Source organism: Eretmochelys imbricata, chromosome 18, assembly GCF_965152235.1.
Source record: "Eretmochelys imbricata isolate rEreImb1 chromosome 18, rEreImb1.hap1, whole genome shotgun sequence".
Taxonomy (NCBI): Eukaryota; Metazoa; Chordata; order Testudines; family Cheloniidae; genus Eretmochelys; species Eretmochelys imbricata.
In genome coordinates, this window is record NC_135589.1 from 11,419,707 (window position 1) to 11,447,627 (window position 27,921).

At 49.2% G+C, this 27,921-nt stretch overlaps 1 protein-coding gene across 2 annotated transcripts; it reads right to left on the bottom strand.

The window, feature by feature from the left end:
- Positions 1–2,962: 2,962 nt before the first annotated feature.
- On the bottom strand, positions 2,963–26,672 carry PLOD1 (procollagen-lysine,2-oxoglutarate 5-dioxygenase 1). 2 transcript variants are annotated; one of them, XM_077837430.1, is made up of 19 exons: positions 26,487–26,672; positions 18,732–18,823; positions 18,063–18,196; positions 16,951–17,114; positions 16,334–16,446; positions 14,348–14,411; positions 12,271–12,368; positions 11,545–11,646; positions 11,256–11,387; positions 10,711–10,832; positions 9,690–9,794; positions 8,531–8,656; positions 7,637–7,778; positions 6,967–7,080; positions 6,550–6,615; positions 5,880–5,984; positions 5,182–5,328; positions 4,758–4,883; positions 2,963–4,453 (listed from the first exon to the last, which is right to left on the bottom strand). In XM_077837430.1, the coding sequence occupies exons 1-19, from the start codon at positions 26,566–26,568 to the stop codon at positions 4,298–4,300; spliced, it is 2,190 nt and encodes a 729-aa protein (XP_077693556.1). In that variant the 5' UTR covers positions 26,569–26,672; the 3' UTR covers positions 2,963–4,297. The 2 variants fall into 2 exon arrangements, with proteins under 2 accessions (XP_077693556.1, XP_077693558.1); XM_077837432.1 differs by lacking the exons at positions 2,963–4,453; positions 4,758–4,883 and having other exon boundaries at positions 5,195–5,320.
- Positions 26,673–27,921: the final 1,249 nt, after the last annotated feature.

A 27,921-nucleotide genomic window follows, 5' to 3' on the forward strand; every position in this document is an offset into this window, starting at 1 on the left:
GGCCGCTGCCTCACGGGGAGCGCCTCCAGGCGGCTCCGACGGGTCGCTTCCCCCTCCCCCCAGTGCATTGTGGGAGGGGTAGTCCAGGCTCTCCCCTTTCCCAAGGCCTCATGGGAGCGGTAGTTTGAGACCATCGCTTTAGCCCAATGCCTCATGGGAGTTGTAGTTTGAGGCCCTCGCTTTAGCCCAATACCTCATGGGAGTTGTAGTTTGAGGCCCTCGCTTTAGCCCAATGCCTCATGGGAGTTGTAGTCCTCAGAGGTTGACGTTCCCCCTCCTGCTCTTTACCTGGGCAGTGGGAGCTGGTGGGAGCAGCAGCAGCATCAGGGTGCTGGGAGGAGATTCATTTCTGCAGCCCCAGGGGCACTGTGATGCTGGGCAGACAGGGGCATGGTGCCAGCCCGTGGGAGCTATGCCTGCTGTCGTGGGCATAATCCAGCCCCACGTCACCCGCCAGTGCCAAGGGCACTGCCCGCTGAGCTCCGCCCCGTCAAACTGCAGCTGTACTGGCCAGAGGTGCAGGGATGGGGGGAGATAGCTCAGTGGTTTGAGCATTGGCCTGCTAAACCCAGGGTTGTGAGTTCAATCCTTGAGGGGGCCATTTAGGGATCGGGGCAAAAATTGGGGCTTGGTCCTGCTTTGAGCAGGGGGTGGGACTAGATGACCTCCTGAGATCCCTTCCAACCCTGATATTCTATGATTCTAGGTGCAGATGCTGGAGAAGCAGCAGCAGACCCAGGCTCACTACATTCCCCTGCTCTCTGTGGCTCGCTCTCCCCCACCGTCACTCACTTTCACTGGGCTGAGGCAGGGGCTTCGGGTGTGGGAGGAGGTAAAGGCTCTGGCTGGGGGGTGGGGCTGAGAGATTCAGAGTGTGGGAGGGGGCTGTGGGTTGAGGCAGGGGGTTGGGGTTCAGGAGGGGGCTCTGGGTTTGGGGGGGACTCACGGCTGGGGCAGGAGGTTGGGGTGCAGGAGGGGGTATGGGTTCTGAGCTGGGGGTGCAGGCTCTGGGCTGCGGTCAGGGATGAGGTCTTTGGGGTGCAGGAGGGGTCTTAGGGCTGGGGCGTGGGCTTCCCTCAGGTGGCTCCTGGTCAGCGGCGCAGCAGGGCTAAGGCAGGCTGCCTGCCTTTCCTGACACCGTGTTGCACGCACCCCGGAAGCAGCCAGCAGGTCTGACGGGGGGGGCACAGGAGGCTCCACAGGCACCGCCCCACCAGCTTGGGCCCCCCCCACCTAGGAGCCAGACCTGCTGGCCGCTTCCAGAGCGCAGCACGGAGCCAGAACAGATAGGGACTAGCCTGCCTTAGCACTGCAGTGTCAGCAGTGCTGACCGGAGCCGCCAGGGTCCCTTTTCAAATGGGTGTTCCAGTCGAAAACTGGACACCTGGACACCCTGCTTCTGGGAAGCTGTGTTGGAGGTGTGGTTCGTCCTCTGTTCCTCACCAGGACCAGCCCTGCCACCTCCAGCACCAGCATTTTATTCCAATTATTTTATTAAACAAAATGTCTGAGCCTCCACTAACCTAGGCTGGACTCAAACCAGTAACCCAATGATTGAAAGCCTCCATAGTCCAATGCCAATCCCCCCAATCTCTGGGAAGCGGTCACAATAATCCTCTTACACCAGCACTCTCTTAGGTAGTTATACTGAGAGATCAATTTCTTTTGTTTCCTTCTGGAATTTTTTAAAGACCGTTGCTTTTCAAAAGAGTAACATTAGGGGGCCATTCTTGAAATATTTAACTGAGATCCTCTGCCGCAAGAGAAGCATAGGGCATACAGTCAAAATACAGTAATCAAATAGAACGTCTGGAAATACTTCATTGTGACAGACATGTATTACAAAATTTGAATCTTCACCCAAGCCCTGGACAGGAGACTATTATTAATTAGGTATTTTTTCTTCTTTACAACATGATAATGATTTATAAGGGTCACCATTTTCCAGAACAATATTCTAATATTTTTTAAAAGTATCTGTTTTGGTAAGTATTACAGCTCCCCAGCATTGTAGCACATGAACGCCTCATGAGAATGAATGCATTTATTACAAACACCCACATGAGGGGAGAAGAATAATTATTGTGCCTTACTTCCCACATCTGTAAAACAGCAAAGAGATTAGTCTTGGGATTTATCGAAGGTCACATAGCAGGCCCATAGCAGAGCCAGGCCTTGAACGCAGACTATCTGTCCTGATCTTTAACTACAAGCATCTGCTTTACCAGTTACTGTAGATAACCCTGATATACTGGGGATCCACCAAGTTATGTGTTCTGTCATTAATTATATGAAGTCTGCCTCTCCCATACAATTTAAATATACATATTAAAGAATCAAATTATTGCACACATCATTTTGTTAAGTTTTAATGTAAAACTTGCTGTTTAAAACTGTACATCTTGTGTGAAATACTATGAGACCTCTATACCAGTCAATTCCTTGGGCAGAGGAAAAAACAACAAAGTGGATAAATCTGTTGAATAAATACATACAGCTCTTCAACATCTTCTTACTAATGACTGGCCTGCACTGGTCATTCCTTTGGTGACACTAACTAATTAACTTGATTCAGATTTTCATTAAAAATAGAGGCAAGTTTTGCTTTTTTTAGCTGATTGTTGGTGCATGGATTTCTCTCCCTTCTCTGTAGATGTGTTTGTGGACATCCCTGTGCATGGGCCCAGAAAGGAAAAGGTCAGTGTCCCCTTCTTCTGTCCTATATTTGCTAATTAAAGTTCTCTGTCAAAACACACATCTATTTACCCCAGTAGTGGAGCAATTCCTTCCATCTGACTGTAACGGCCTGGTATCAGAGGCAGTAGGCTTCACTACCTGGCAGTATAAACAGATGGCAGAGTCACTCTAGAAACCCACAAAGAATCTGGTTTTAGAAGGTGGCTGTTCAAAATAACTTTTGCTGAAAATGTCGTGCTCAAGCAACATCCGAGTTTGGCAGACCTGAGGACTAAAGACTTCTATTTAATAATCAAAACAGATACAGCATAGGTGATGGCAGTACATGTTTCCCCTACACTGCCCAAGAAACTTGCCTCAACCAAGATTCTTTTCTACATAGATTCTTATAATGGGCTCATCCAAGTCGAATCTTCGTCCCTTCCAGCAATGCAATAAGCAACGTGACTAACATCTGTCCCAGGTTTGTTCTCTCATCTCCCAGGGAGAAGTGAGTGCAGTGCAGTGTTTTGTTTGGGAATTTCTTTTAATAATGATCAGTAATTATCTCCTCTAGGCGTAAGAGGAGAATTCAGTCTCCATGGCCCATTAGTCTAGACACGAGGGACCAGTCAGTGCCAAGTGTAATATGGACAACTGATCACTGCAAAATAGACTGAGAGCACCAAGGACACCTCACAGAGGCCACTGAACACTTATCAGATGGAAACAACTTTTGACCAATACTGATATGGGATAGATTTGATCTAGTAACGTAGAGGTGAAAGGCTCCAATACCCATAAACCATCCAGTTCTCCACAGCCTCCCCTTTCTAAGAAGCCCCTTACACACACACACACACACACACACACAGAGTTTGGTTGGGTGGACACATTCCCTTCCAGCTGCAGCAAGATAAGGTTGGGATGACATCTTTTACCTCTTCAATCTAATCACAGAAGTCAAGTATTGTCAGCCAACCATGGGTTGGCGAATAGGAGCCATGGGGGGTATTATCATTGCTGGTTTTAACAAGGTGATGTGCTTCCAAGTAACTTCAAAGAGGTATGGCTAAGATGAACCTCAGGCTGGGGCTACTGAGTTTCATCCAATGCTACAGCTGTTAAGACTCCACTCCCTGATCCTGAAACCAGCTCCCTGATCCCACTCACGTTTGGAGCAATGTCCAGAAAGGATTCCCTAAAGTTCATTTCTCTGTCGGATGCACAAAGAGACAGTCTTGCTGCTGCTTGGAGAAGGGGCTTCTGGGGAGGGGAAAGAAGTGACCTGCCCCAAAAGACCTGGATTTTCAGTCCAAGCAATTAGTCCAGTAAGCCATGGCAGATAGTGAAGAAGTAAAGTCCAAGCACAGATGAGGATGAGTATCGGAATTGAAGGCACAAAGAATCTCTCCAAATTCTAGAACTACACTCCTACCTATTCTCTGCAGTGTTAGTGGAGGCGATCTTCCAACAGTGAAGTCAAACCATCATTTAAAAAAAAAAATCAATTTCCAAATAACTTTGATGGATGCCTTGGAGACTCAGCAGCGTTCCCATCTCCCACTCAGAGTCAGCAGTGAGTGATGCTGGGAAAAGGTTTTTCTCATGAAGCATGGCTCTAAGGGTCGAGAAAGGACACTGCGATGTAACGGGTCCCTTTTGTGGTTGGAAGGCCCTCGTGATAATGGGTCAGACGTCCCGGGTGTAGGAGGGTCCAACCCTTCCGAGGAGCTCGAATGGAGCAGTTGTAACGGAGAAACCGGCAGCCTCCTCCCTGCGTGAAACAAAAAGAAACAGGCATCAGCCAAGTACCAGCAGAGAAAGGATCCCTGTATTATCCGAACAGTCTCCTGATTTTCTGGACTCCCTTATGATGGTTTGGTAGAACCTTCTACCACTGATCTGCCTCATTAGAAAATCCTGAAATTCAAACCCAGTCACTGATTGCAGTCCTTTGGGATCAAGGTGCCCGAGATGGAGGTGGGGATGAGCTGGGAGGTGTTCTGGGTACAGGAAGGAGGAGAAGACCCTAGACTGGTCTGGGAGACTTCCAGACTGACCTTCTTGCAAGCACTTACCTCGTAATCTATCCCTACCCGGTTCAGGGCAATGTTGATGGTGAAGGTGGAAGCATCATGGTGAGGCATTAAGGAGGGTTGCTCATCAGGTTTGTAACGAACAACAAAGGCCAGCTCAAACTGTGTCTGCAGGAGAGAAGAGAGACATACACAGACGGTGCCAAAGCACCCAGAGGGCATTCACTTCTAGGGGATGGTGTGTACATTGGTATAATTGGGGTACAATACCCCTGAAATAAGGGAGAAAGGGGCATGTTCCTATTAAGAAGTATGGTGCACACCTTGATAACATACTCCAGGGTCATTTCCTCCATTATGGCACGTACTGTGGTACAGTGCCCCAGTGGTATTGCCTCTCCGTGGCCATGATCATGAGAGACGCTGAGCACTCAAATCCCATTGACCAAGCGTGTTTGATGCCTACCTTTGTATAGTATCCTGGGTAAAATTTCTCTGTGATTGGAGCAATATAGTCCAGAAGGAACCTGTACCATTCTCTCTCATAGCCAATTTGGTTCATGTGGATGTCAATAGTTGGGACATTTTCATAACCCCCGAGTAGCCTGCTGTCCTGAAACGGAACCATAAGATTGATTGGGGACACGTATTTTAGATGATAAGTATGAAACACAGTTTGACAGTAACCAACAAACATAATGCTCATCTATAGGGCTTTTTAGGATTGGAACGCAGGGAAGGATCATCTACATTTTATAGAAGGGAAGTCAAGGCACAGAGGAGGTTGGAGCCCAAGTTTTCAAAAGTGGCTACTGACTCTGGATGATTATGGTTCTCCGACTTTACAACCTCTTGGCCCTAATCTTCAGAGGTGCTGAGCACTCGAGTGGACAGCAGTGGAGGTTGCAGGTTCTCAGGGCCTGCGAAAATGAGGCCTAAGGGGTCTCAGACTGATTTTCTGACTGCCCAGCGACCGCTATTGAATGTTTGGGCCTAAGTCCAAGGTCACACAGTGAGTCAAGAGCAGAGCTCAGGAGTCCTGACTCCAGTGCCCTGCTTTAACCACAGGATTAAAACTCCGGCCTGTAGCAGGCTGCAGCTATGCCCAAGGACTTGGTCTAAGTGGTGGGAGCTGTAGCTTTGGAAGCTCCAGCTTTTTCTTACCGTGTTATCTCCCTTGGACCACTGGCCAAAGTGCTCCATTTCCTCCACCAACTCGTCACAGGCGACGTCAGTGAATATAGGGAACCAGTAAACGTCGGGGCAGGGCTGGAGAGAGAACACACGAGAATTCAGACAAACAGAAGAATGAGACAAATACAGACAGACATAGGGGGCTCTTCATAAGCTACATAACACGTGGGGGGAGGGGGAGTTCCTTAATTTTGCAGGACAGCATCATGGGGGTGTTTGTTCCAGTTTTACAAGGGGGTGGTTGGGTCTTTTTTTTTTTTTTTTAATAAAAATCATCAAACAATGTGTTATGTAATTTATGAACAGTCCCTAGTCAGACAAGAGGAGGACAAAGTCAAGAGCAGGGAGAGAGGGCTCACTGGAAAAATAGCTAAAATGTTAAAGGTTGAATCCTGCCTTCAGATTCCCATGCCTTGCTCCCAGTAAAATTAAGGAACCTGGACAGGTGCCTCTGAAGAAGGAGGGATTTGTCCCGAAGAATACCTTCCAATAGTGACAGACCACATTCTCTCTGAATCTGATGTTCTTTTAGGCAGCACTGTCTCCTGTAAGCTACCTATTTCTGAGGGTGAAAGGCTGAAATAATATGATACTGACATGCCGTTCTCTCCTCCGCTGAGAGAAGAGCAGCATTTCTTACCATCTCCACCAATTTCCCTTTCAGAGCTAGTGTGTAGTTTTCATGGATGTACTTTTCTTTCCAGTCCTATGGTTAGAAAAAGACAAGCAAAGCAGTCACTTCTGTGGCGCATGGCTCAGAATGTGGTATTAGGCCGTGCCCTGGCATCCCCCTCTCTCTCTCATCATGGAAAGGGGAAGCGGAGCGGTAAACAGCAATTGACAGCATTTTCTCGGCTTGGAAGCTCCAGGGCCCAGAGGAGTTTTCGAGTGAAATGCTTTCCCAAAGCCCTGCAGTTATGCACCTAGGGAACCCCATCAGAGGGATGTCACACAGCAAAGCTTGGACCCTCCCCTTAGAGACACGACTCGTAGCAGCGTTATCTAACAGGGAGGCTAGGGGCGTATCCCACAGTGACAGGCCTGCTCAGTCTCTCACCTCAGGATTGCTGAAGATCTGCCAGAGGTCGTTGTGGAGATGAGTCGTCTGATAATTCTCCAGAGAGAGTATGTGTCCAAATTGGTGCCGGTTTGTCACGAACATGAAGACCCTCTGTAGAATGGAGGGAAACCATCAGGCTGCAACTATCTACTGTGGGAGCTGCTTCCCATTAGCCCTGGCTTCATGCCCTCTGTCCACCCACCTCCCTCTCTAATCTTCACACTGGGCATCCCCTCCCCAGTGAGCCTTTATTGGTAAATCCAGACCCACCCGGGATGCAGAGAAGACTAAATAGTCCTAGCAAGGGCCAGTGATGGAGGCAGAACTTCTGCACGTTTCATCAGCTATAGACAGAAGCAGGATAAAATAGCTCGCACAGGGTCACTCGGCCTGTGGCTATGCACATGTAGCTCCCACTGACGTTCACCGGAGCTGCATGAGTGGATCCTAGCATATAACTGAATTTAGTCCATGTTTCTCAGACCACAGGAAGAGATTCTCCTGCCCCCCTGACTGCATGTGCGTCAGCAAAGGCATGTAGGCTTAGTTGATGCCAGTTCACTTATTTCCACCTAGGCATGTACAGTTGAAACGGGTGTCCTGAAACCTGCCTGCAGAGTTGTTTCATCTCCACCCTTGCTCCCTGCAGCCAGCTCCCTGTACTGACCTGATCCCGGACATTATGGCAGAAAGCCATGTCTGCATCTAGTTTGCCGCTGTGGAAGAGGTCTCCCTGGTTGAGCTGGGATCTCAGGGTGCTGCCTTTTATGACATAGATGCTGGAAATGTAGGGAACGTTCCAAATCCCACTGCAAAATTGGGAGAGGGAGATTTAGACACTAAGTAGTAACAGGACAGAGCTTACAGGATCAGGCCCCAAAGGACTAAGGGCTAGATTTCATTGTGAACATATTTAGGGGGGGAAAAAACAAAAATAAAGCATTGCTGTTCTTTAGAATTTGGTTTGTGTCAAAGTTTAAAGGGTCAGACTCAAAACCCTACAGCAATCAAACGCAATGACCTACACAAACCCAAAGAGGAGCAAATCAGGAATGCAAGCTGTTCCAGTAATCAGCCTTTGGACATCTACAGCACCTTCCATCCACGCAGCACACAGCTCTTTACAAACACTATTTAAAGAAGAATGACAATCCCCCTTCCACCCCGCATTGCGGGATAGTTACGCATCACATTCTCTATTCTTAGCAGATGGAGAAAACAAGGCACAAGGAGAGACTAAGCGATTTGGCCATACAGTGAATTAGCGACAGGGCTGGAAACAAAACCCAAAGCTCCTGACTCCAAGTTCCCTACTCTGGTCACCAGACCTTACTCCCTCGATTACATATGGTATGTAGAAGACAGGTACATAAAACTGCTCCTGTCTGGAAGGAGAGACTTCCTTGCCTTCTTTAAACACAGTGATGGTCTGGTACTCTTGCCCCAGGATCCCAATTGGCTTTAGACTGATTTTGGGGGTACATACTCTCTATCCACTGTCTATTCAGCAAGCCTTGTATTTAGGGGATTCTGACTGGCAAAAGTCCCTCACAATACTTACACCCTCCGCCCTTGAACAATATCCACGTAATCCTCTGAACGGGCATAGTACCCATCAGGACTCAACGCACCCCAGAAATTTGACCACAGCTTTCCAAGACGGCTCACCAGTGGGGCAATTACCGGCCTGCAGGCACAAGAGGGAGAGATGATTGGAGGGCAGGATGCTGCCAGGGGAAGAAAGGAGGAAGATCCCAACGAGAGTCTCAGGGTCCAGTTTTGCCTTCGCTTACAGATGCTATCCCCTCTTGACACCTGTGTAAGTAAGGGCAAACTTGGGCCCTAAGCTTATAGCTAAACACATTCAGCAGACAATCCCCTCTGAATATAATCTAAGGAGTTCTAGCAGCTGGAGACAGAGCTAGAAATCTTTCTTCTTGGGGAGCAGGGGAATCATTTCAGTAACATGAAATATGTTTCTCTACTGTGTATCCAGCTCCCTAAGACTGAAACCACAGCTAAATCTCTGAGCCAGAGCCAGACATAACCAGGAATAGGTTCTGTTCTCTATGAAGCCCCAATGTGTGGAGGCTTCTGATCAGCAATGGGCCTGCAAAACTCCCTCCCCCAGATGCTCAGCTGTTGAAAGTAGGTGTAGCATCACTGAAATCAATGGAACTATGCCAATTTACACCAGTCAAGGATCTGGCTTCTTGGATCCAACACTCGTGATTTTTAGGGATGGGGAAGAAAGAACTCGGACTCTGAACCTGGATATAGATCCAGATTTTCCAGTGAATCCCTCCCTTTATAATGGGCTGAAGCAAAACCTGCATCTGAATGTACCGTCCAGGATGTTTGGAATGTAAATCCAAATCCAGACCTCAACCCTGTGGCTTGGACCCACAACTGGTCTAGAAAAAAATGGTTCTGATTCTGGCCTCTCTGTTCTCAATAGTGTAGGCTCTGCTCCAAAGAGATAAGGGTAAAACAAGGGATGGTTTACATCCAGAGCCCACTGCATCTGAATCCAATAATCCAGGGAGGGGGGTTGGATAAATGGCTCCAGTTTTGGTCCATCTCTATTGGAGAAAACCCTTAAGTTTCATTCCCAGCAATGTTATCTCTTCTCAGTCCCTTACACGTTTCCCAGGAAAGAAGGAGCTCCCTATCTACATTCCTGACCTGAAGCCTGCCCAGTAAGGATCGCTCAGACTCACTTGTTCTGTTCAATCAGGATCCGTAGAACTTTCGAGTTCTTCAGAACCACTTCGGCATCCAGGCTGAAGTAATATTCACAGTCAGGATCCTGTCTGCACAAATCCCTACAGCCAGAGAGCCCACAGGTCAGAGAGAGAACAGCAGCAGGACAGCAGGGATGACCTTCACTTTGCAGTCAAGGGGGCCTTCTCTTCTGGGATGGGGGAGTTTATCCTTTACAGACTGGGTGCAGAGCCCCTGACTAGGGTTGGGGGGAAGAGAGGGTTAAAACCCCATGCCTGAGCAAAGGAGTAGCAGGTGGCTGGCCCCTCATGGCAGGGAGAAGTGGGGCTGAGCTCAAGGGAGGCTGTTTTCTCCATCAGGAAGGTGGACAAGGAGGCAATGGGTATGGGGAACCATTGATTTGGAAGTTGAACTGAAAGAGGAACAGGCTGCACTTGAGGCTAGAGAAACTCGAAGTCCTCTGGATGCAGGAGCCTTACTGCTTCCATTTGTTTGGACCCAGCCCGTGGAAAGCTGTATACTTAGCCTGGGAATCTAGCCTGGCTTTAGCCCATGTTGGCTGGACAATAAGCAGGGGCTAAGTTCATACCTGCCATGGACAAGTTGCAGGCCAGTGGCAGGAAGATGGGGAACATGGACGCAACCTGGACAGAGAGTGTTTTCTGGTACAGAGGTTCTTAGCAGAGGGTCTGAGAACCCCTTTGGCAGTGAGGGCATCGAAGTGTGTTTGTAATGCTGTCATCCCAGAAAAGTGGCATCTAACGGGCATGCATAAGGAAGGAAGGGAAAGAGAGAATGTGTTGGGCTGTTACACAATATACCACTGCAACACCAGCCATTGTTCCTGCAAAGCTCCAAAGCAGACATCTATGAAGGAAGCTTCTGCTGCTCTGCCCACAGAGGCCTGTTATCTTGGATGCAAGAAGCCTCTCCCTTATGATACGGAGCCTAGACAGAGGATGGGGTTGACTCCAGTATCCCTATCGTCTGCCCGTTCACACTGGTCTTCTCACTTACACGCCCATGTTCCGAGCATCCGCGTTCTCCACGTGGTCTTCTGGCCCAATCACTTTGACCGCATGATAATCTTTGCCATGCTCCTTCACAAACGTGTCCACCCGAGACAGGTGAAGTTGCTCCTGCACACAGAGGGAAATGACACAGAGCGAAGAGTAGGTTACATGAGCTTCACACAGGCTGTCTGGCCTCAGCTAAGGCTAGGCTTGGCAGCCTCCTGCTCTGGAGGCTCTGGCAACACCAGAGCACGTGAGCTCTATGTCTTCATGGCTGGAGGTAATTGATGCACAGGCTTCTAGGAAAACAATGAGCTGTACCTGACTTCCAGGTCCCGGCAGTCTGGGGAAGTTGCAAATACTTCTGGGATACGGGAGGAGGCAAGCCATCCCGCACATGGCAAAACAAAGACAGGGTTGGTGAGGTAGTATCTGTTATTTCTGGTCCAATAAAAGATATGACCTCATCCACCTTGTCTCTCTAGTATCGTGGAACGAACACAGCTACAACAACACTGCATAAGACAATCCAAGGCAGATGTTCCTTACATGGTTGTGGATGAAGAGCTGAGTGCGTTTCTTTGGGTACTGGAGGTTCTGAAGCCTCAGGAAGAACTGGGAGAGAAATGGAGTGGGCTGCTCAATGAAAACTCCAATCAGAACCAACGGCAACACATCATCCTGCATTCAACAAGAAGGTGAGAAGTGTGAGGGCTAATCTCCAGCTCCAGAAACCTGGCGACACTCTCACCATTTCCGAGGCAACCCAAGCACGTGGTGTAGGAATTCTCTTGTTAGCACCAGGCTTCTGCCACTCTAAATATGCATCAACCCTTACCTTGAACCCTGTGAGACTTCTCAGGCCTTCATCACACACAGTGCAGCCTGTCTCGAATGTCCAGGCCCGAGGAATATAGTTTCCCAGGTAGTTCAACTGCAGCTGCAAAGGGAAATCCCCCAAGTGCTTAGTTACAAGGCAGGAGAAAATCTCACCCCAGCCTCTGATATTCAATCAGGTTCCATCGCCAGTCTCATCTCCCTTCTCTCCCTGGGAGAAGGGAAATGGAAAAGGATGCAAATCTGAGGGTCTAATTTCCTACGGTGGAGGATACTGATGTGCTGGGATAACGCGAAGGAGTGAGAGCACTTTTCAGCCTCCATGGCCTGGTCAGTCCTTGGCGGCTAGGTGTGAGGCTGGCAAGAAGGGGACCAAGGGTGGCAATTATTGTGATGTGGACACCTGTGCACTAGGAACTGGACTGATAACCACCAACTCAGTGGCTGCTGGCCAGTCATTCCTCAGGTGGGGATGCTTTCAATCACTGCTGACCTTGGTCTTGATTTGACCCAGTGACCAAGAAGTAAGGAGCTCCATGTCTTGCTGTCATGGCAGGGAGTCACCCAATCCCCCCATCTGTGAATTTATGCAGGAAGAAGTCAGTGTGTGAGGGATGGATGCCTCATTTCCCAGAATTCCCTAGGCAAGTGCTTCACCACCTCAAGCCTAAAGAGGTTATTTGCCTTGGTTTCATACCCAACCTTCTCTTTCAAGGCTCCTGCTTACCTTGGTGGGTCCATTGCCGTGGATCAGGACTGGGAGGGTGTCATACTCTGCGTTTCTTGCTCTCACGCGTGCATTTTCAAACTTCAGAACCACCTCATCTAGAAACCACATCACAGCAATGTTATCTGCAGGAGGCTTTGGTAGCAATTTGGCCACACAATGCCCTAGCCATCCCATACAAGCAACTCCTGGGAAGACGGGAGAGTGGGGCTGGATAACTATCTATCATATTTGTGGAGCACAGACAATCCACGGAGGGAGAGGAACTATTTAGGGCGGCCCAGTGGGGTAGAATTAGGAGTGATGAGATGGAACTTAAGAAAGGATAGGATCAGGGAAGGCTCTGGAGAGTGAAATCTATTAAGCTGTAAGGCAGTCTCCCATAGGGAACTGCTAAAGCCTCACTGACTGCATCCTTTAAATCAAGAGTAGGCAAAGAATATGTGGTGAGGAACAATTCTGCACCAGCAAGGGGGTGGGGAGAATCCAGGCAAAAGCAGCTTTTCCTCCTCTGAATTCTGTGCTCCCCTATGTCTGTCTGTCTGTCTGGCACATCCCCAGATGGCATTATACAGTGACTGCAGAGTGACCAGCCAAGGGGTCTGTGTAACCGAGCTATGCAAAAAGGCCAATCACGCACAGTGACAAGGGCCCTCATTCCTGCAATGCCCCCTGGCAGCCCAGTGCAGTGTCGCCATCGCATCTCTGCCTCATTTTCCCCAAATAAGGGTTTTAATAAGTCCACTGATGCTTGTATCTTGAAGAGTGCCCCTTCAGGGGTCTAGCTTATTCACCCCAAAAGGCAGAACATCACACAAAAATGCCTCCCCCTCAGCCTCTCTAGCTGAAGGAAGGAGGGCCTGAGTCAACCTTAGTCTGCCAACTCTCATGATGCCCAAGGCCCCTTACCGGTGAAGCCTTCCTGACCTGGAACCCTCTTCTGGAGTCAGGGGCCTCCTGGCTCGAGCAGCGGAAGGGTCCCTTTTCCTGGGTCAAGGTCTCCACACAGAGGCCAAACCACAAAGACTCTTCCTCACGACATCATATAATTCCTCTCATCTAGAGTTCCTGCCGTTGCCTGGTGGAATCTTTCATGGGAGCCAGGCTTCTCTGAGACTTAGCATTCACAGGCCCTTCCTTCTGGCCACTCTCCCACTCAGGAGCATTCTCCCTGGGTTTCCTTTGCTGGTGAGAACCTCTCACCAAGTTCCCCCCCAAGAAACCTTCTATGTAGGCATTTTCTCTTCCTGCACTCTAAGAACTCTTCTCCTCCCTCGGGGCCCCTGTTCATCCAGCCCTGTCCCACTGGGAGCAGCATCCTTTTATCTCACTGAGGTGCTTCCCCGCCTAATTGACTGCCTCTCAGTAACTCAATGAGTGACCTAGTCCCAGGTGAACCTGAGCTGCCTCACTCCCCCATCAGAGATAGGCTGGGCTCCTGACCTCTCCAGAGGAACAGCTACCCTCTGACTCCCACCCTTACCAAGATAAGAATGGGACCCCAAAATCCCCCCTGCCCCATTATAACTGCCTAGCTAATTAAAATAAGGGGAAGGGGGGAAGAGATAAACTAAAATAAAGACCTATATTTCTCCGCTATAGGAGAACAAATAGATAAAACTTTCCAAGGGTGGAATAACTGACTGGCCAAAAGCATGGTACGTGTGAGTGAGTGCTGAATGCATCTCATCAGCTCCCCACCTTTCAGGCCATTCAATCCAATGTACGGAACCAAGAAGGCAGGCAGGTGACCCTTGGCCCTGGGTTGTGTATTGCTACTTCCTTACCAGTTTCCCTCCCCAAAGCTAGTGTACTTTGACATGCGTGGAGATCAAAGCAGAGAGGAGGTGTGGTATGGAAAACCCGACCTGCAGGCCTAACTGTGGAGCTGACAATGCCGTAAGAACGAGGCTGGGGGCTCTATGGGGATTGCAAATCAAATCCAGGAGTCTGGGCAGAGGTTTTTAACAGAGACCTGCTCTGGGGATAGATTTTGGAGTTTAACCACTTCAGCCACAGTGTGACTGTTTCTAGCTGCTCTGCACTCTCCAAGGAGGAATGAGCCTCCCCATCTCACCTAATGCTCCATTCAGGTTCTGGAAGATCCGGCATCTCTGATCCACAGTGATGTTGATATTTTCCTTTAAAGAACGAAATAACCTCATTTCAGACACGCTCATTTAGGACGGCATATGCTCTGCAAACAGATGGGTCATTCCAGCCCTCCCACCCCTCTTACTGCCCTCCATTCATTGCAGAAAACCCTATAAAACCAGCCGCCCTTGTTTCCCAAACCCTCCATGGATTCGCTTCAACCTCCCTCACAGATCTAGGCCCAGGTCCTTAGCTGCTGTAAATCAGTTTAACACCATTAACTTCAACCCCCTAGGAGCCCTGAACCTGCTCCCTGGTCCCACCACTCATCTACCACAGGTTTCATCTCTGCCCCTTCACCCAGTCTCACCACTGCTAATGCAAGAGCATTCTCCACTCTATCTTCTGATCTCTAGAATAGCCTCCTCCACCCGTAGCGGATGCTGCGTCTCTTTTCAGATCTCCTATGAAAACAACAACTCTCCTTGCCTACATCTTTTCACGTTTCCCTCCCTGGGCTACTGTTGACTATGTCAGTCATTTTTAAATACAGTTTGTGTGAAAGACCATGTGCTAAATAAAGATGTATTGTATCATCCTGATCATTAGCATGTCCCACAGGCTCCAAAACCTTAAATACTCCCAGTGATCCCCAGTCCCACCTGAACTTCAGCAGTTCTCCCTTTGCTAAAATACCACCACCACGGCGCTTTTCAGCGTTAGATCTCAAAGTGCTCTCCAGAGGAGGTCAGTTTCACTATCCGCATTTTACAGAATATGATTTTTATATTGCATTAGGCAAAACCAGACAACACGAACATCTTAAAGCTTCCCAGGGCATGAAAAGACGACAAATAAAAGCACACTGATGGAAATATGCCTGCCTGCTCGCACAGCAGTATATGAATCACGTGTCAAAACATAGCCAGGAGCGCAGGTTTGACATACATTTCTTTTGTGGACAGTCTCCAGCTTCCATCTATCTTCCGTGAGTGCTGCTCATGTTAGCAGTGTTAAACCACAACTTAGCAATGGTTTAAGACTGGGTGGCAGATGCATTTACACCAGGTGGCTTTAAACCACGCTACACTGGGTTTCATCAGAATCCCACTCAAACCTAGGTCTGACTTAATAGTTCACTGCCCCTCCAAGCATCACCTAAGATACATTAGAATAACTCTCAGAGGGGGAGAATGGATGTAACAGTATCTGGATTTTGAAAGCCGTGTCAATAGAACTATTCAACTCTGGTCTGGCTTTGCACCAGGACTTCAGCGGAGATCATTAAAGAGAAACAGTCATGGTAAAAGTTATGGGCCAGATTCAGACCTGGGGATAAGTAAGTGCCACTCTACTTGCTTCTCTCATGGCTTTTTGCAAATAGCTGACTTCACTTTCACTTTTCTTGATCGTCACAAGTTTCACTTCCTGGTTCCTATGCTCTTGCACAACCCTGCAACGTTTGGGTCACAAACACGCTAGGAGAATGTTTTATTTGTTCAAGGATAATAAGGCTTTTTAAATGTTATGATGTCATTGCCGTTGGTGTAAAGTGACAAGAAACCTTGTTTTAAAAACACCTGCCATCTGGTATCTGATAGGGCAGTGACCCTTTCAAGGGTCGGTACAGTGGGGGGGTGTGCAAGGGTGCACATCTGCCTGAACAAAATGGGTCACTGTACACATAAGTGAACATTTACATGTGCCAGTGTAGTCCTTACTGGGGCAAGAAAGAGACACCTAGGGAGACATCCGACGAAGAAGGGGAAAAAACAGGAAAATACTGCTGGGGCAATAAGTTCCTAAGTGGTCACCCTCCTTTACAGCCAGCTGGAATGTTGCTTGGGGGACTCCACAGAAGTAAGTCTGGAAATGAAAAACACACTGCACGCCCCAGAAAAGGGTGCAGGATACCAGGGATCACTGGCACTGGCCAGATGCAGCACCTGCATCACCAACTCACACGTACCCTTTTTTCCGGATCCAAGAAGATATTGGTGTAAAAGAGCTGGTCGCTATCATTGTCAAGTCCTTTCCAATCCTCCACAAGCTTGTTTAGGTTAGGAGCGTAACCTATGAAACCTGCGGGAACAAGGCAAAGGGTGAAGAGAGCCAGTGTCTCAATCCAGCCAGCCTGGAAGGGAAAATTCTCAGGGACTCATACATGTGGACAATGTCTCAGTCCGTTCTCCAAGGGGACATATACACTGTCTCAGTTCCCCACTGCAAGGTAGCACAGATACACGGTTTCAATCTCTCGGCAAAGGGACGTGCACTCTCCCACCATGGGTCATCAGTGGGGATTGAACCCTTAATCTTCAGCACCCAAAGCGCAAGCTTCTGTAACCTGAGCTAAAGGAGCAGCCCCACTAGCTAAGAGTAAGTTGCAGGTTCTTATCCTTTACATGGGTTGCAATCAATGGAGGGAGACATATTTGCAAGTGCCTAGCTTATGTGCTATGAATGTGTACACACACGGTCTCAATTCCCCTCTAATTGCACAGTACTTTTCTGCCCCGCCCCATCTTCTCTAAGAGCCCGGTCTCCCGGAAACACAAAGCTGGGAGACGCTGACCTGTCTCTTACCTCCAGACCCCAGGAAACGCTTGCCATCTTGCACCGGAGGGTACTTGGCTTCCAGCCTCCGGTCAGGGTAGATGAAGGTCTCTGCTGAGAAAACCACCTTGCTCTTGGCCTGTTTGAACTTCTTCAGCAGCTCTGCAGGGCCCGATGCAAAGAGCACATCATAGCTGCAGGAGCAGCAGAGCAAGGCAGAAAGGAGAACAGAAAGGAACGAAGTCAAAGAGAACAGGTCAGGAAAAAAAGTGTGAGAGAAACAGAAGATTCTCTCGGAATCCCTTTCTTTTAGCCCTGCACCACAGCGTTACAATCCCTGCAGTCATTCCAGGCATCGGTGTGATGTGGTAATAGCCCTATGGAATCCCCAACACTGGAGGTTTTAGGACCAGGCTGGACAAACCCCAGACAGGGATGGTCTAGGTTTACTTCATCCTGCCTCAGTGCAGGGGGCTGGTCTCGATGACTTCTCAAGGTCCCTTCCTGTCCTATTTTTCTGTGGTTCTGTGAATTCTCATTGAGCGGAATATGGTACTTGTTCCAAACTAACCTACTGTGGTGAATAAAATACTGAGCTCACAGATGGATTGTTCCTTACATCCCTTAACGCTCAGGGGCTTTGCTTCTAGAGAGCTTTCCCTTCACGTCCTCAGAGCCTGCGGCAGATGCTGGTATCCCTGGCCTGTCCATTATGGGTGCTGGGACTCGAACCCTGGCATCTGTCAGCCCACTCTTTTATTTCTCCTCACCGCGGACTAGTTCTTGGCTCCCAAGATGCCACCCGCCTGGTTCTCCACCTCTCCTGGCCAAGCAGACAATTCTGCTGGGAAAGGCCAGGCCAGAATGGCAAAATAGCCCACTGATCCCTTGGAGGCCAAATTCAGCCTGGTGTAAGCAGAGGTAACTCCATCATCCTTACACAAGAGTTGGATTTGATCCACTGCAGTGAGAGCTTCCCAGCTGGCACTGATGCATTTAACATTTCGCAGTCAGCATGACGCAGGGAATCCCAGTAGGCAGGACTTCAACTTCCCCAACCAACCTCCTTCAGGGTTAATTACCCCCTGTTAAGAACCTACCTCACAGCTCAACTCATGGCAAATCCCTTCAGCCCCGTTTACCTTTCTGTGAAGAGGATGATCAAGTCCTCCTTATCCGCATGCTGCTTCAAAGCGGACTTCAAGAGACGGACCTTCTGCCCACCTCCTGCTGCCTTCTTGTCATCACCACGCCACTCCTCATCCAGCCCCAGCACCTAAAGGGTGACAGGGAACCTTTTAACGAAGAGTTCATGCTACACAGGCAACAACTTGTTTCCCCAGCGTGAGTCACTCTAAGAAATGGGGTAGGAGGACCAGCTGCCAGAGAAACTCACAGCTACGTCACTGCTGGCCTCCAGTCAGACTTTTGGAAAGGAGCAATGGTGCAGGAGCGCTGGCTGAGGAGGAGCTCAGTTACACCCGTCCCGACCTCTCCCAGTGCAACTCCTAGTGGGCAAGGGCGTAAGGACACTTGCTCTGGTGGACACACAGTTACTGCTGAGCCATCCTCTGCCACTGAGCGTCACCACGAGGAATGGTGCAGGAGAGCGGGCAGCAAAGAGCTTTCACGGGTGTCTCTGTAGGAAATGATTGGGCACAGGGGCTGGCTCGGTGTCGCGGCTTTTGAGTCACAGCGGCACGATGCTGTGTCATAGCAGCGTGGCTTGCCGCACCCATGAAAGCTTTCTGATGGAAGTGTGGTGTTGTGGGGGTCCCTTTGGAGCAACTCCCAAGGCTGCGCGGCTTCACCTGGACTTTGTAGTTGAAGAACTGGGCTGATCTTTTGAAGCGTTTGAATCCCTCAGTCTCCTGGGTGGCCACAGTAAGAACCAGCAGGTTTTCTGTAGGCAGGAGAAAGCACCAGGTAAAGAAAGACGTTCCGCCCTTCTCTGTTTCACCGTTTAACAACCCACCTTCAAAAAGCAGCTTTGCGATTAGAAACAGGGGCGAGGTGGGGACTGGCAGCCTGAGGGCCTTGGCTGACTTCATGAAGGTAGGTAGTGTGGAGAAAGTTGAGGCATAGTGGGTACGTCTACACTGCAGCTGGGAGCGAGCCTCTCGCCCAGGTAGACAGACTCGCTCTGGCAGGACTCAAGCTAGCATGTTACAAAAATAGCAGTGTGGATGCTGAGGCTGGGGCTCTGACCCCCTCAGCTCGAGGGCCCAAGCTGCAGCCTGAGCGGCTACGTCCGCACTGCTTGTTCTAGCATGCTAGCTCGAGCCCCGCTCGCATGAGCCTGTCTACCTGGGTTGGGAGGCTTGGTGCAAGCGGCAGTGTAGACGTACCCCCCGAGAAGTTAAGTGACTTTCCCAAGGCCACATGGCAAGCTAGCCACAGATGCAGGAATAGAACTTGACAGAGTCCTGATGTCTTCATCACTCACCACCCAGCATGACTGCCTCCGCTCAACCTCTGCTTTTCATTGCGACAACATAGTCCTATGAAACACAGACTAAAGCCCCGTCTAACTTGGATCTAAGGTCAAATGTTTGCATAAGCAAAGTCATGCTCCCCTGCAGACTCTCAGCACCGAAGTTTGGACCAAATTCTGCACGTGCTACTCTACTGCAAGGTTCCCTCTCATTTTTGACAGGCTGTGCGCACAGTTTCTTCTGTGCACATTTTTGACAGGCCGAGTGCGCAAGAAGTTTCTTCTGTGCAAATTGTTGTGCTTCTGTGCAAATTGTTGTGCGCCCGGTGTTTCGCCGTGTGCACGGGGTTTAGAATCTGCGTGCGTGCACACACGCGCACAGCTTAGAGGGAGCAGTGCTCTTCGGACTTCAATGCGGTGGGGGGTGCTTCCGTCCCTGAGAAAAGATGGCTCCTAAATTACACTCAGGATTTGATTCACAGCCTGGAGTCCACTGGTGGAAGCCGGGCTGCAGGCCAGCAAGGGTGGAAAGCCATTCTGGAGGTGCACCGCAAGATACCCACCCACAGCTCTGCTCTCCTGGAGCAGCCAGCCAGTGTAGCCCCTGAGTGGGGCCAGCCAGAGGCAGAGCATGGCTAAGGAGCCCTACGCTAATACCAATGAAACCTGTGTCGTTACGTTGCCTTTACACTGGCACAACCAAGGTCAGAAGCTGGCCCTGCCCGTGAAGTGTGAGACTTTACAAAACTATCATTTCATTGCTCGGCTTGTGAGACAGACACAGAGAATACAACTTACTGAGGGTTTCTCTAGTAATGTAAAAGGTAAGTCTCACTTTCCTCAGAGTTTAAAGAAAATTAAACATGAAGGTAAAAAAATAACACTGCCATCAATGGATGTGCAGACTTGAAAATCATCCACTTCGTTTAAGTGCTTACCTGCAGCACTGCTCGCTCTCTCCAGTGAGCATTTACACCGACATAAGGAACTGCAGCATTTGGCCAGATAGCTGTTATTTTTCTCTTGGATGCGCCTCTGATTTTCTATTGTAGTCTGGATCTGTGGTCCAGATGTCTACTATATATAATGTGGATTTATTCTGTCACAGCCTCCATCCAACATTCTCTCCCTACTGCTCTTGATTTTTTGGTTTCCAGTTTCTTAAAGTACTTTTCCAGTTTTTGCACATCCTCATGCTGGCAAAACTCTCATAGACAAAGCTCTTATCAAAGTCAAAGTAAAAATGGAGTAAAACTTTTAGGATTGGACCCATGATTTCTTTGATGTAACTGAATGCTCCTGCTTCATGTTAACACTTTCACCCGGATAGGAATGTGCAGGGGTCCTGGCAGCACTGTTCAAACAGGATCCCGGGCCAGTCGACTGGAACATTGGAAAATTCCAAGAATAACGGATTGGCCTGGAGGAGCATTTTCTTGGATCTAGCAGGACACTGGAGGAGTGAATTTCCTAGTGGGTGCACCTGAAGTGCATCCCCAATGCATCTGGATAGATTTCCTGGGCACACAGAGCCCGATGCCTCTGGATGCATGAGAAAAGCAGGATCTCTGGATGGATGTGGTAGACCACTGAGCATAAAATGGCTATTAGCCAGGATGGGCAGGGACGGTGTCCCTAGCCTCTGCTTGCCAGAAGCTGGGAATGGGCGACAGGGGAATGGATCATTTGATGATGACCTGTTCTGTTCATTCCCTCTGGGGCACCTGGCACTGTCCTCTGTCGGAAGACAGGACACTGGGCTAGATGGACCTTGGGTCTGATCCAATATGGCGTTCTTATGTTAATGGTGAAGGGTAGATACTAACCCACAGCAATTATCTGTCTGAGTCCTCAGGATATGGATGAAACTATAGTACAGTTGCAGAGAGAGATCTGGGGTGGGGGTAACAAGGGTAGAGATAAGTTTGGGATTCCCAGCTGAGGGAGAGAAGGGGTTTTAACCAGAAGTCCGTGAGATCCTTTATTCCCATCACAACAATATGAAGAGAGATTACAGGTCAATAAGAGACCATCAAGTTGGATTTAAGTATATTTTGTTTGCGATAAGGTGAGTGAGGTCATATCTTTTATTGAACCATCTTCTGTTGGTGAAAGAGACAAGCTTCCAAGCTCCACAGAGCCCTTCTGGGCTATTTGTTAGTCATTTAGGTACCACAGTGTTGAGCATGAGCCAGATGGATGGACAGACAGATGGACAGAGCTATAAAGGAATTTGAATGATGCAGAAGCATAGCTTTTAAACTCAGTTATTTAGCCAGCATAGTTAGGGCCCTAATTACACTCCTGCTTCTCATGTTAGGTGGAGTCAGATGTAAACAGCTTGGGAAAGTATGCAGTCCCCCAGGGAATATGCTAAAGCCGGCAAGTCTCCAGTCATGTGACAGCGTGCAGAGCATCAGAACAGCCTGCTTTGCTAGGGAGCCAGGAGCTCAGGCTTTCCTAGAAAATGGGAATCAGAGGGCAGATGAGAAGGGACGCAAATGTGGAATACCAGGCAGGGGGCTGGAAAAGAGACATTAAATTCCAGCCCCTGCTGTGAGAGCTGAAGATGTAAATTAACTGAATAAGACGGAATAATTTATAGGAGCCCACTGCTGGGCAGCTATTCCAGCCTGAATACTCTCCAAGGACCGAGGATCTCAAACCAAACAAAGCAGGAATTCATTTTCACGCCACCTTCCAAAGACAGTCAGCAAACTGTTTACACTCATCTTATGTGACTTCCAGAGTTTTCCTGCACCAGATGGGAGAGTGCGAGAGGCTCCAGCGGATGGCTGAGGAAGAGGTGTCGTATTTCGGAGATAGAAAAAGACCTCACTGTGCAGCATATAAATTAATTAGAGCGAGAAAAAGCCAGTGCGGAGCCTCAGTCCTCCCCACACAGACTCTGGGCCGAATTCCTCAATAAAGATTCCCCTTAATTAATGATCTGGTGGGGAGGAACAACTTTGAGAGACACTAGCTAGGCTTCACTTCTGTGCCAAGAGGCCTCTAGTTACAGAGAGATCTTTCCACCCACGAGGCATTCTTTCAGTCCAGTCTCGGAAGTCTTAAGGCTGAACTATGCAGCCTCCAGCTACCTTCCCCTTTTACCCTTTTCTTCCTCAAAGTTACTGCTACAAGTGAATATTCACTTCCTAAGCCGCAGTAATTACCCTTTTGCTCTATAACCGGCAAAGCCCTTTGCTGGGTTCCCCAAATGCTCTTCTCTTTCTCCACATCACCATTTCAAATCCTGGCTCCCTTCTCCAGACATAAATCACCCCGGGCCAGATCCCCAGCTGGAATCGCTGGAACGGTGCCAGCTTACACCAGCATTCAAAAGCCCTTGTGAGCAGGGTAACATATGTTTGGCATTTTGTGGAAGCATTTCAAAGCAGATGTACTCTTTCACATCTTCTGTCCCACATTACTTCTTGTAAACAAAAACACTGACTCCTTTCTGCCAAGCAGGGTCATCCAGACTCAGTGACACTGAAGGCTACTCAGACAACCAGAAACCTGGAAGTTACAGTTAACTGTATAAACACAGAGTACAGAAGCAGCATGGATCAGTGGATCAGGCATTGGACTTAGATTCAAGAGACCTGGATTCTGCCTCCCACTGACCTGTTCTGTGACATTAGCAAATCACTTCACACTCTGGGCCTCCATTTTCCCATCTGTACAATGGGTACATGATGCTTACCAACCTTTCTAAAGCACTTGGAGCACTGTGGTGAAAAGAGCTATGGAAGGCAAAGTATCGTTACAGAGACATAACTTTTAGATCAATAATAAATGCAAACAGCAATACTATCAGGGTGGACTTCAATGTTTCTCCACATAAATAGTTAGAATCTGCTTGCTGGAGGAGTTCAGCAGCAGTAAACGTAGACTGTGGCTACACTACACAGCTTTTAGCGACACAGCCGACATAGCCGCTGTTGGTCGGCAGGAGAGAGTTCCACAAAAAACTTCCACCTCCCACAAGCAGCAGCGGCTTTGTCATCACGAGAGCGTTCCTGCCAACAAAGTGCTGTTCACACTGGTGCTTTTTGCCTGCAAAACTTTTGTCATTCGGGGGAGTGGGGGGGGTGGGGGTTTAACACCCCTGAACGACAAAAGTTTTGCCGACGATGTGCCAGTGTAGACATACCCTTAGAGACGATCATCTTTTTCCTGAACTTATAGGGAGAGCACAGATGCAGTTGCATATTAAGACGCCAAGGGCTGCCTTTAGCCCTAAGCTGCGCTTTGGAAAGCATGACTGTAAAGCTTGCTAGTAAAATAAAGCTTAAGAAAATACGACTCACCCAGGAGACAATTAGTAAAATCAATGCCCGATTCGACATCTGAGAATTGAATTGCCATATTAAGTTTACTTGAAGCACGCTTTCTCTTTTAATAGTAAGTCAAACACAGCACAAGTAGTACCTAGACTTGCAAAAAAATGGGTCTCCAGGCGCTTTACAGAAGAGGCTCGGTAGTTGTAGCCCCATATTACAATTGTTGAAGCTGAAGTGCAGATTTTTCTTAAGGCCCTGCAGCAAGTCAATGGCCGAAAGGGAAAAGCACTCATTCCAAGCCCCTTGCCCTATGCAATACACCACACTGATTCCTGCATAGGGCCAAATTTCTGTTCCTGGTGTGCCCTGGACTCCTGTTAATAAAATCAGTGAGAATCTGGGGTGCACAAGGAGTGCAGGAAGCATGACCCAAGCTTTGCACAGAGTTGCTTTTCTGACACTCCTCTAAGGATTCGCCTACACACCAACCCTGTGGTGCTTTAAGTACTGGGGCCTTATGCTGGGACTGGTAAAGCAGTACACTGCCCTGGGGGATACAGTTATACAAGTAAAAAGATGCTTATAGCAATATAAATTATTCCCGCCAATTTAGGGGAATAAACTATACCGGTACCAGGCACCTTATTACTAGTACAATTGGATCCACACTAGGGGACTGTTTTTGTTTTTAAAAAAAAAAAAAAATCACTGTCCTACCTGAAATTGTTAAATCGGTACAAAATCTATAAACAGAGCAGGCCTAACCTCTTTTAATAGGTTCAAACTTTCAGCTCCTATTGCTGCCTTGACAGCCCACAGTTTAGCTTCCTTAGTTAGAGATTTCAGAGTGGTTGCCGTGTTTAGTCTGCATCAGCAAAAACAACAAGGAGCCCTTGTGGCACCTTAGAGACTAACAAATTTGTTTGGGCATAAGCTTTCGTTGTCTAAAACCCACTTCATCAGATGCATGGAGTGGAAATCTGATGAAGTGGGTTTTAGCCCACGAAAGCTTATGCCCAAATAAATTTGTTAGTCTCCACAAGGACTCCTCGTTGTTCTTAGTGAGAGAGGGTAGGGAACGTGAAATACAGCCTTTCCCTGCGAGGCTCCCAGTTCAAATCCAGCCTGTCAGCAGTGATCCCAAAACATCACCATTTGGTAGCTGCCCTCAGCTAAAGGCAGTCAGACAGATGTCCACATCATAACAAAATCCACCAGCAGTATCGGCAGCTCTGTGGCAATCTCAGTAGAGAAGCCAAGGACTGAGTGAGGCTGGAGACTGAACTATCCCTTCAGCCCCTACAAATGATCTGATCCTCCAGATCAGGGTCTGGGGACATGGACGGGACGGTGAAGGGGAAGCTTACTGTGCAGCTCTCTGTGCTAACTCTCTTCTGTGTCTGAGGCCACTGGTCTCTAGAGATGGCATTCTTGCCCTTCACCGGAACTAAATTCACACAAAGATCTAGAAAGGTAAATAGGGAATTTCCTGCTAAACCCCCTCAGTGCTTGATCCTTTGTTAATTTTAGCTTGTGCCCTCTTGTTTAGAGCTGGTCTGGTATTTTTTGCCAAAACTCCCCCCATCCCCCCCCCGGCCGAATGCCCATTTGTTAAAAGCAAACTGTTCACACAAAGGGTCGGTCTTGACAAACCTCCCAATTCCAAACATTTGGGGAAAGTAAACATTTGGAAGTTGTCAAAACATCACATTTTGACATTTTCAATATAGAAGCTTTCAATCTGGAGGGTCAAAATGACTATTTGCTTTGAATTTTAGAAAATTTCCACAAAAAAGGGTTTAAATGAAAAAAAAAAAACATTTTGAATTTATCTAAACAGAATGTTTCTATCAACCAGAATGGATTTTTTTTTCCAGGTTCTTGATTTGTGAAAATTTTCAAGATTTTGACTTTTCATCCTGATTCAGGATGGGGAAATTTGTGGAATCTTGAAAATTCCCTACTCCTGATTTTGAACTTGTACCATTATTTACAACTTAAATCACGTTGCCTCTTAATTGCCACTTCTTTAATGAAAATAAATGTAATGAGCCAAATTGCTCTTCAGAGTTGTAATGCGTGAAACTCTATCATGCTTGTAGTCATCTGCAGTAGCTATTCCAATTCTTCTGCATTTAGCAAAATACTTTAGAGGTTCCCTCACCAGCTGTTTGTATAGGGATAAAATGATGGTATCTTCTGATTGTTCCAGACCTCAGATAATCACACAGGCATCCCAGGGCTCCAACTCTCCATTTACCAATCCCTGTCTGGCTGTCTAGGTGCACCATAGAAGTGTAACAGGCACTGACCACAGGTTGTGTGATGCAACAGGGCCCAACGGCTGAGCCTTGGGCACTTACCTCAGACTGGGTGGTACCTGAAGCTCATGTTACTCACTCTGTGCTGTGAGCACTGACTCCAGGCTGGCGGTGCCCGGGTCTGCCCGGGCAGGGGACGCTGGCCCCCCGCTGGCGGTGCCCGGGACAGGCGCTCATGCCCCCCGCTGGCGGTGCCCGGGTCTCCCCGGGCAGGGGACGCTGGCCCCCCGCTGGCGGTGCCCGGGACAGGCGCTCAGTGCCCCCCGCTGGCGGTGCCCGGGTCTCCCCGGGCAGGGGACGCTGGCCCCCCGCTGGCGGTGCCCGGTCTTCCCGGGCAGGGGACGCTGGCCCCCCGCTGGCGGTGCCCGGGACAGGCGCTCAGTGCCCCCCGCTGGCGGTGCCCGGGTCTCCCCGGGTAGGGGACGCTGGCCCCCCGCTGGCGGTGCCCGGGTCTCCCCGGGCAGGGGACGCTGGCCCCCCGCTGGCGGTGCCCGGGACAGGCGCTCAGTGCCCCCCTCTTACCCTCCTGCTTGGAACCGCGGCTCCCCTCCGCGATCAGCAGCGTGAGGACCAGCCCGGGCAGCAGGAGCAGCTGGGGCAGCATCGGGGCGACTTGTGGCGGATCCTGGGCTCCCCGAGTCCGGTTCCGGCTCCAGCCGCGGCGCTGCCTGCAGACCGGACCCAGCCCTGTGCACCGGGGAGCGGGACAAAGCGGGCACCCACCGCGGCCGACTCCCGGCGCTGCGAGGTTCTCGCTGCCACGCACTAAACACGCCCCTCCGCGGGGCTCCTCCCTGCCGCCCGGGCTCAGCCCCTTCCCTCCAGCCCGGGCGGCGGATCGCTGGAGCCGCCTGGGGCAAGGGCCCAGCACACCGAAAGCTGGGGAGTCTGCCCACCCCACTGCCTCCCCCCCACCACTAACCCAGTCCCCAGCCTGGGGGACCTGGGGCAGGCAGGGTTCCTGCTCCGGGCTGCCCTCACCCCATCCCCACCGCCCCATTTCAGGGGGGCTTTATGGACACACCTCGTTACGTATTGTGGGCGATTTGGGCGTGACAAATGCTACACAGAGAGATCGTCTCTAGTGCTCCTTAGAAATGAACTAATGTGGCCAAGTTCAGATCCCAACTTTCCCAAAGGGTATGTGTTGGGGTGGGGGGTGTCTTCAGGGGAATGCCGGCTTTTGCTTTGGACCCCCCCCTACCCCCGTATTGTGAGTGTATATCCAGTGGTGCTGGAACTGGGGGGGGGGGGTGCAGCTGGATTGAAGTAGTAATAACAAACACCAGATAACATGGTTTCCATCATCAGCACCCCGACGGTTCCAGACTCCCCGTGTGTATCAGGACCCAAGGGATAGATTTGTAATGAAGGAGCTGAGGGAAGTGGAGCACTTAATCGTGGTCAGAGATGAGCCACTAGAAGTTAGCATGTGATTGTAGGTGCTGGAAGTCGGGGTCTTGCGTACCCTGTGGCTTGAAGTGGTTTCCATCATACACAGGGTTTACAGTTTGGTTCAATGGCTCTCAGCACCCCCATGGCAATAGAACCTCAGAATTACAAACACCAGAGTCAACCACAAAACCTGATTTGGAACCAGAGGTACACAATCAAGCAGCAGCAGAGACGACCAAAAAAAAAAAAGGCAAATACAGTACCGTACTGTGTTAAACGTAAACTACTAAAAAAAAGGAAAGCCACATGTTTCTTCAGCATAGTAAAGTTTCCAAGCTGTAGTAAGTCAATGTTCAGTTGTAAACTTTTGAAAGAGCCATAATGTTTTGTTCAGGGTTAGGTACATTTCAGAATTACAAACCACCTCCATTTCCCACCGAGTTTGTAACTCTGAGGTTCTACTGTATACAAATTGTTCCAGCACCCCTGCACATGGTTTGCACATTTGCAGACAGTAAGCATGAGAAAGTTGAAGCAGAAAAAGATTACACACAGCTTTGGA

Excerpts from the sequence above, each read along its gene's own strand:
- PLOD1 (XM_077837430.1), bottom strand. The coding sequence starts at position 26,568 with ATGCTGCCCCAGCTGCTCCTGCTGCCCGGGCTGGTCCTCACGCTGCTG. Across the intron at positions 8,657-9,689 it reads ATCCTGATTGAACAGAACAA|GCCGGTAATTGCCCCACTGG; the intron begins GTGAGTCTGAGC and ends TTGTGCCTGCAG. Across the intron at positions 7,779-8,530 it reads ATTGTTCAAGGGCGGAGGGT|TGGGATTTGGAACGTTCCCT; the intron begins GTAAGTATTGTG and ends CCAATTTTGCAG.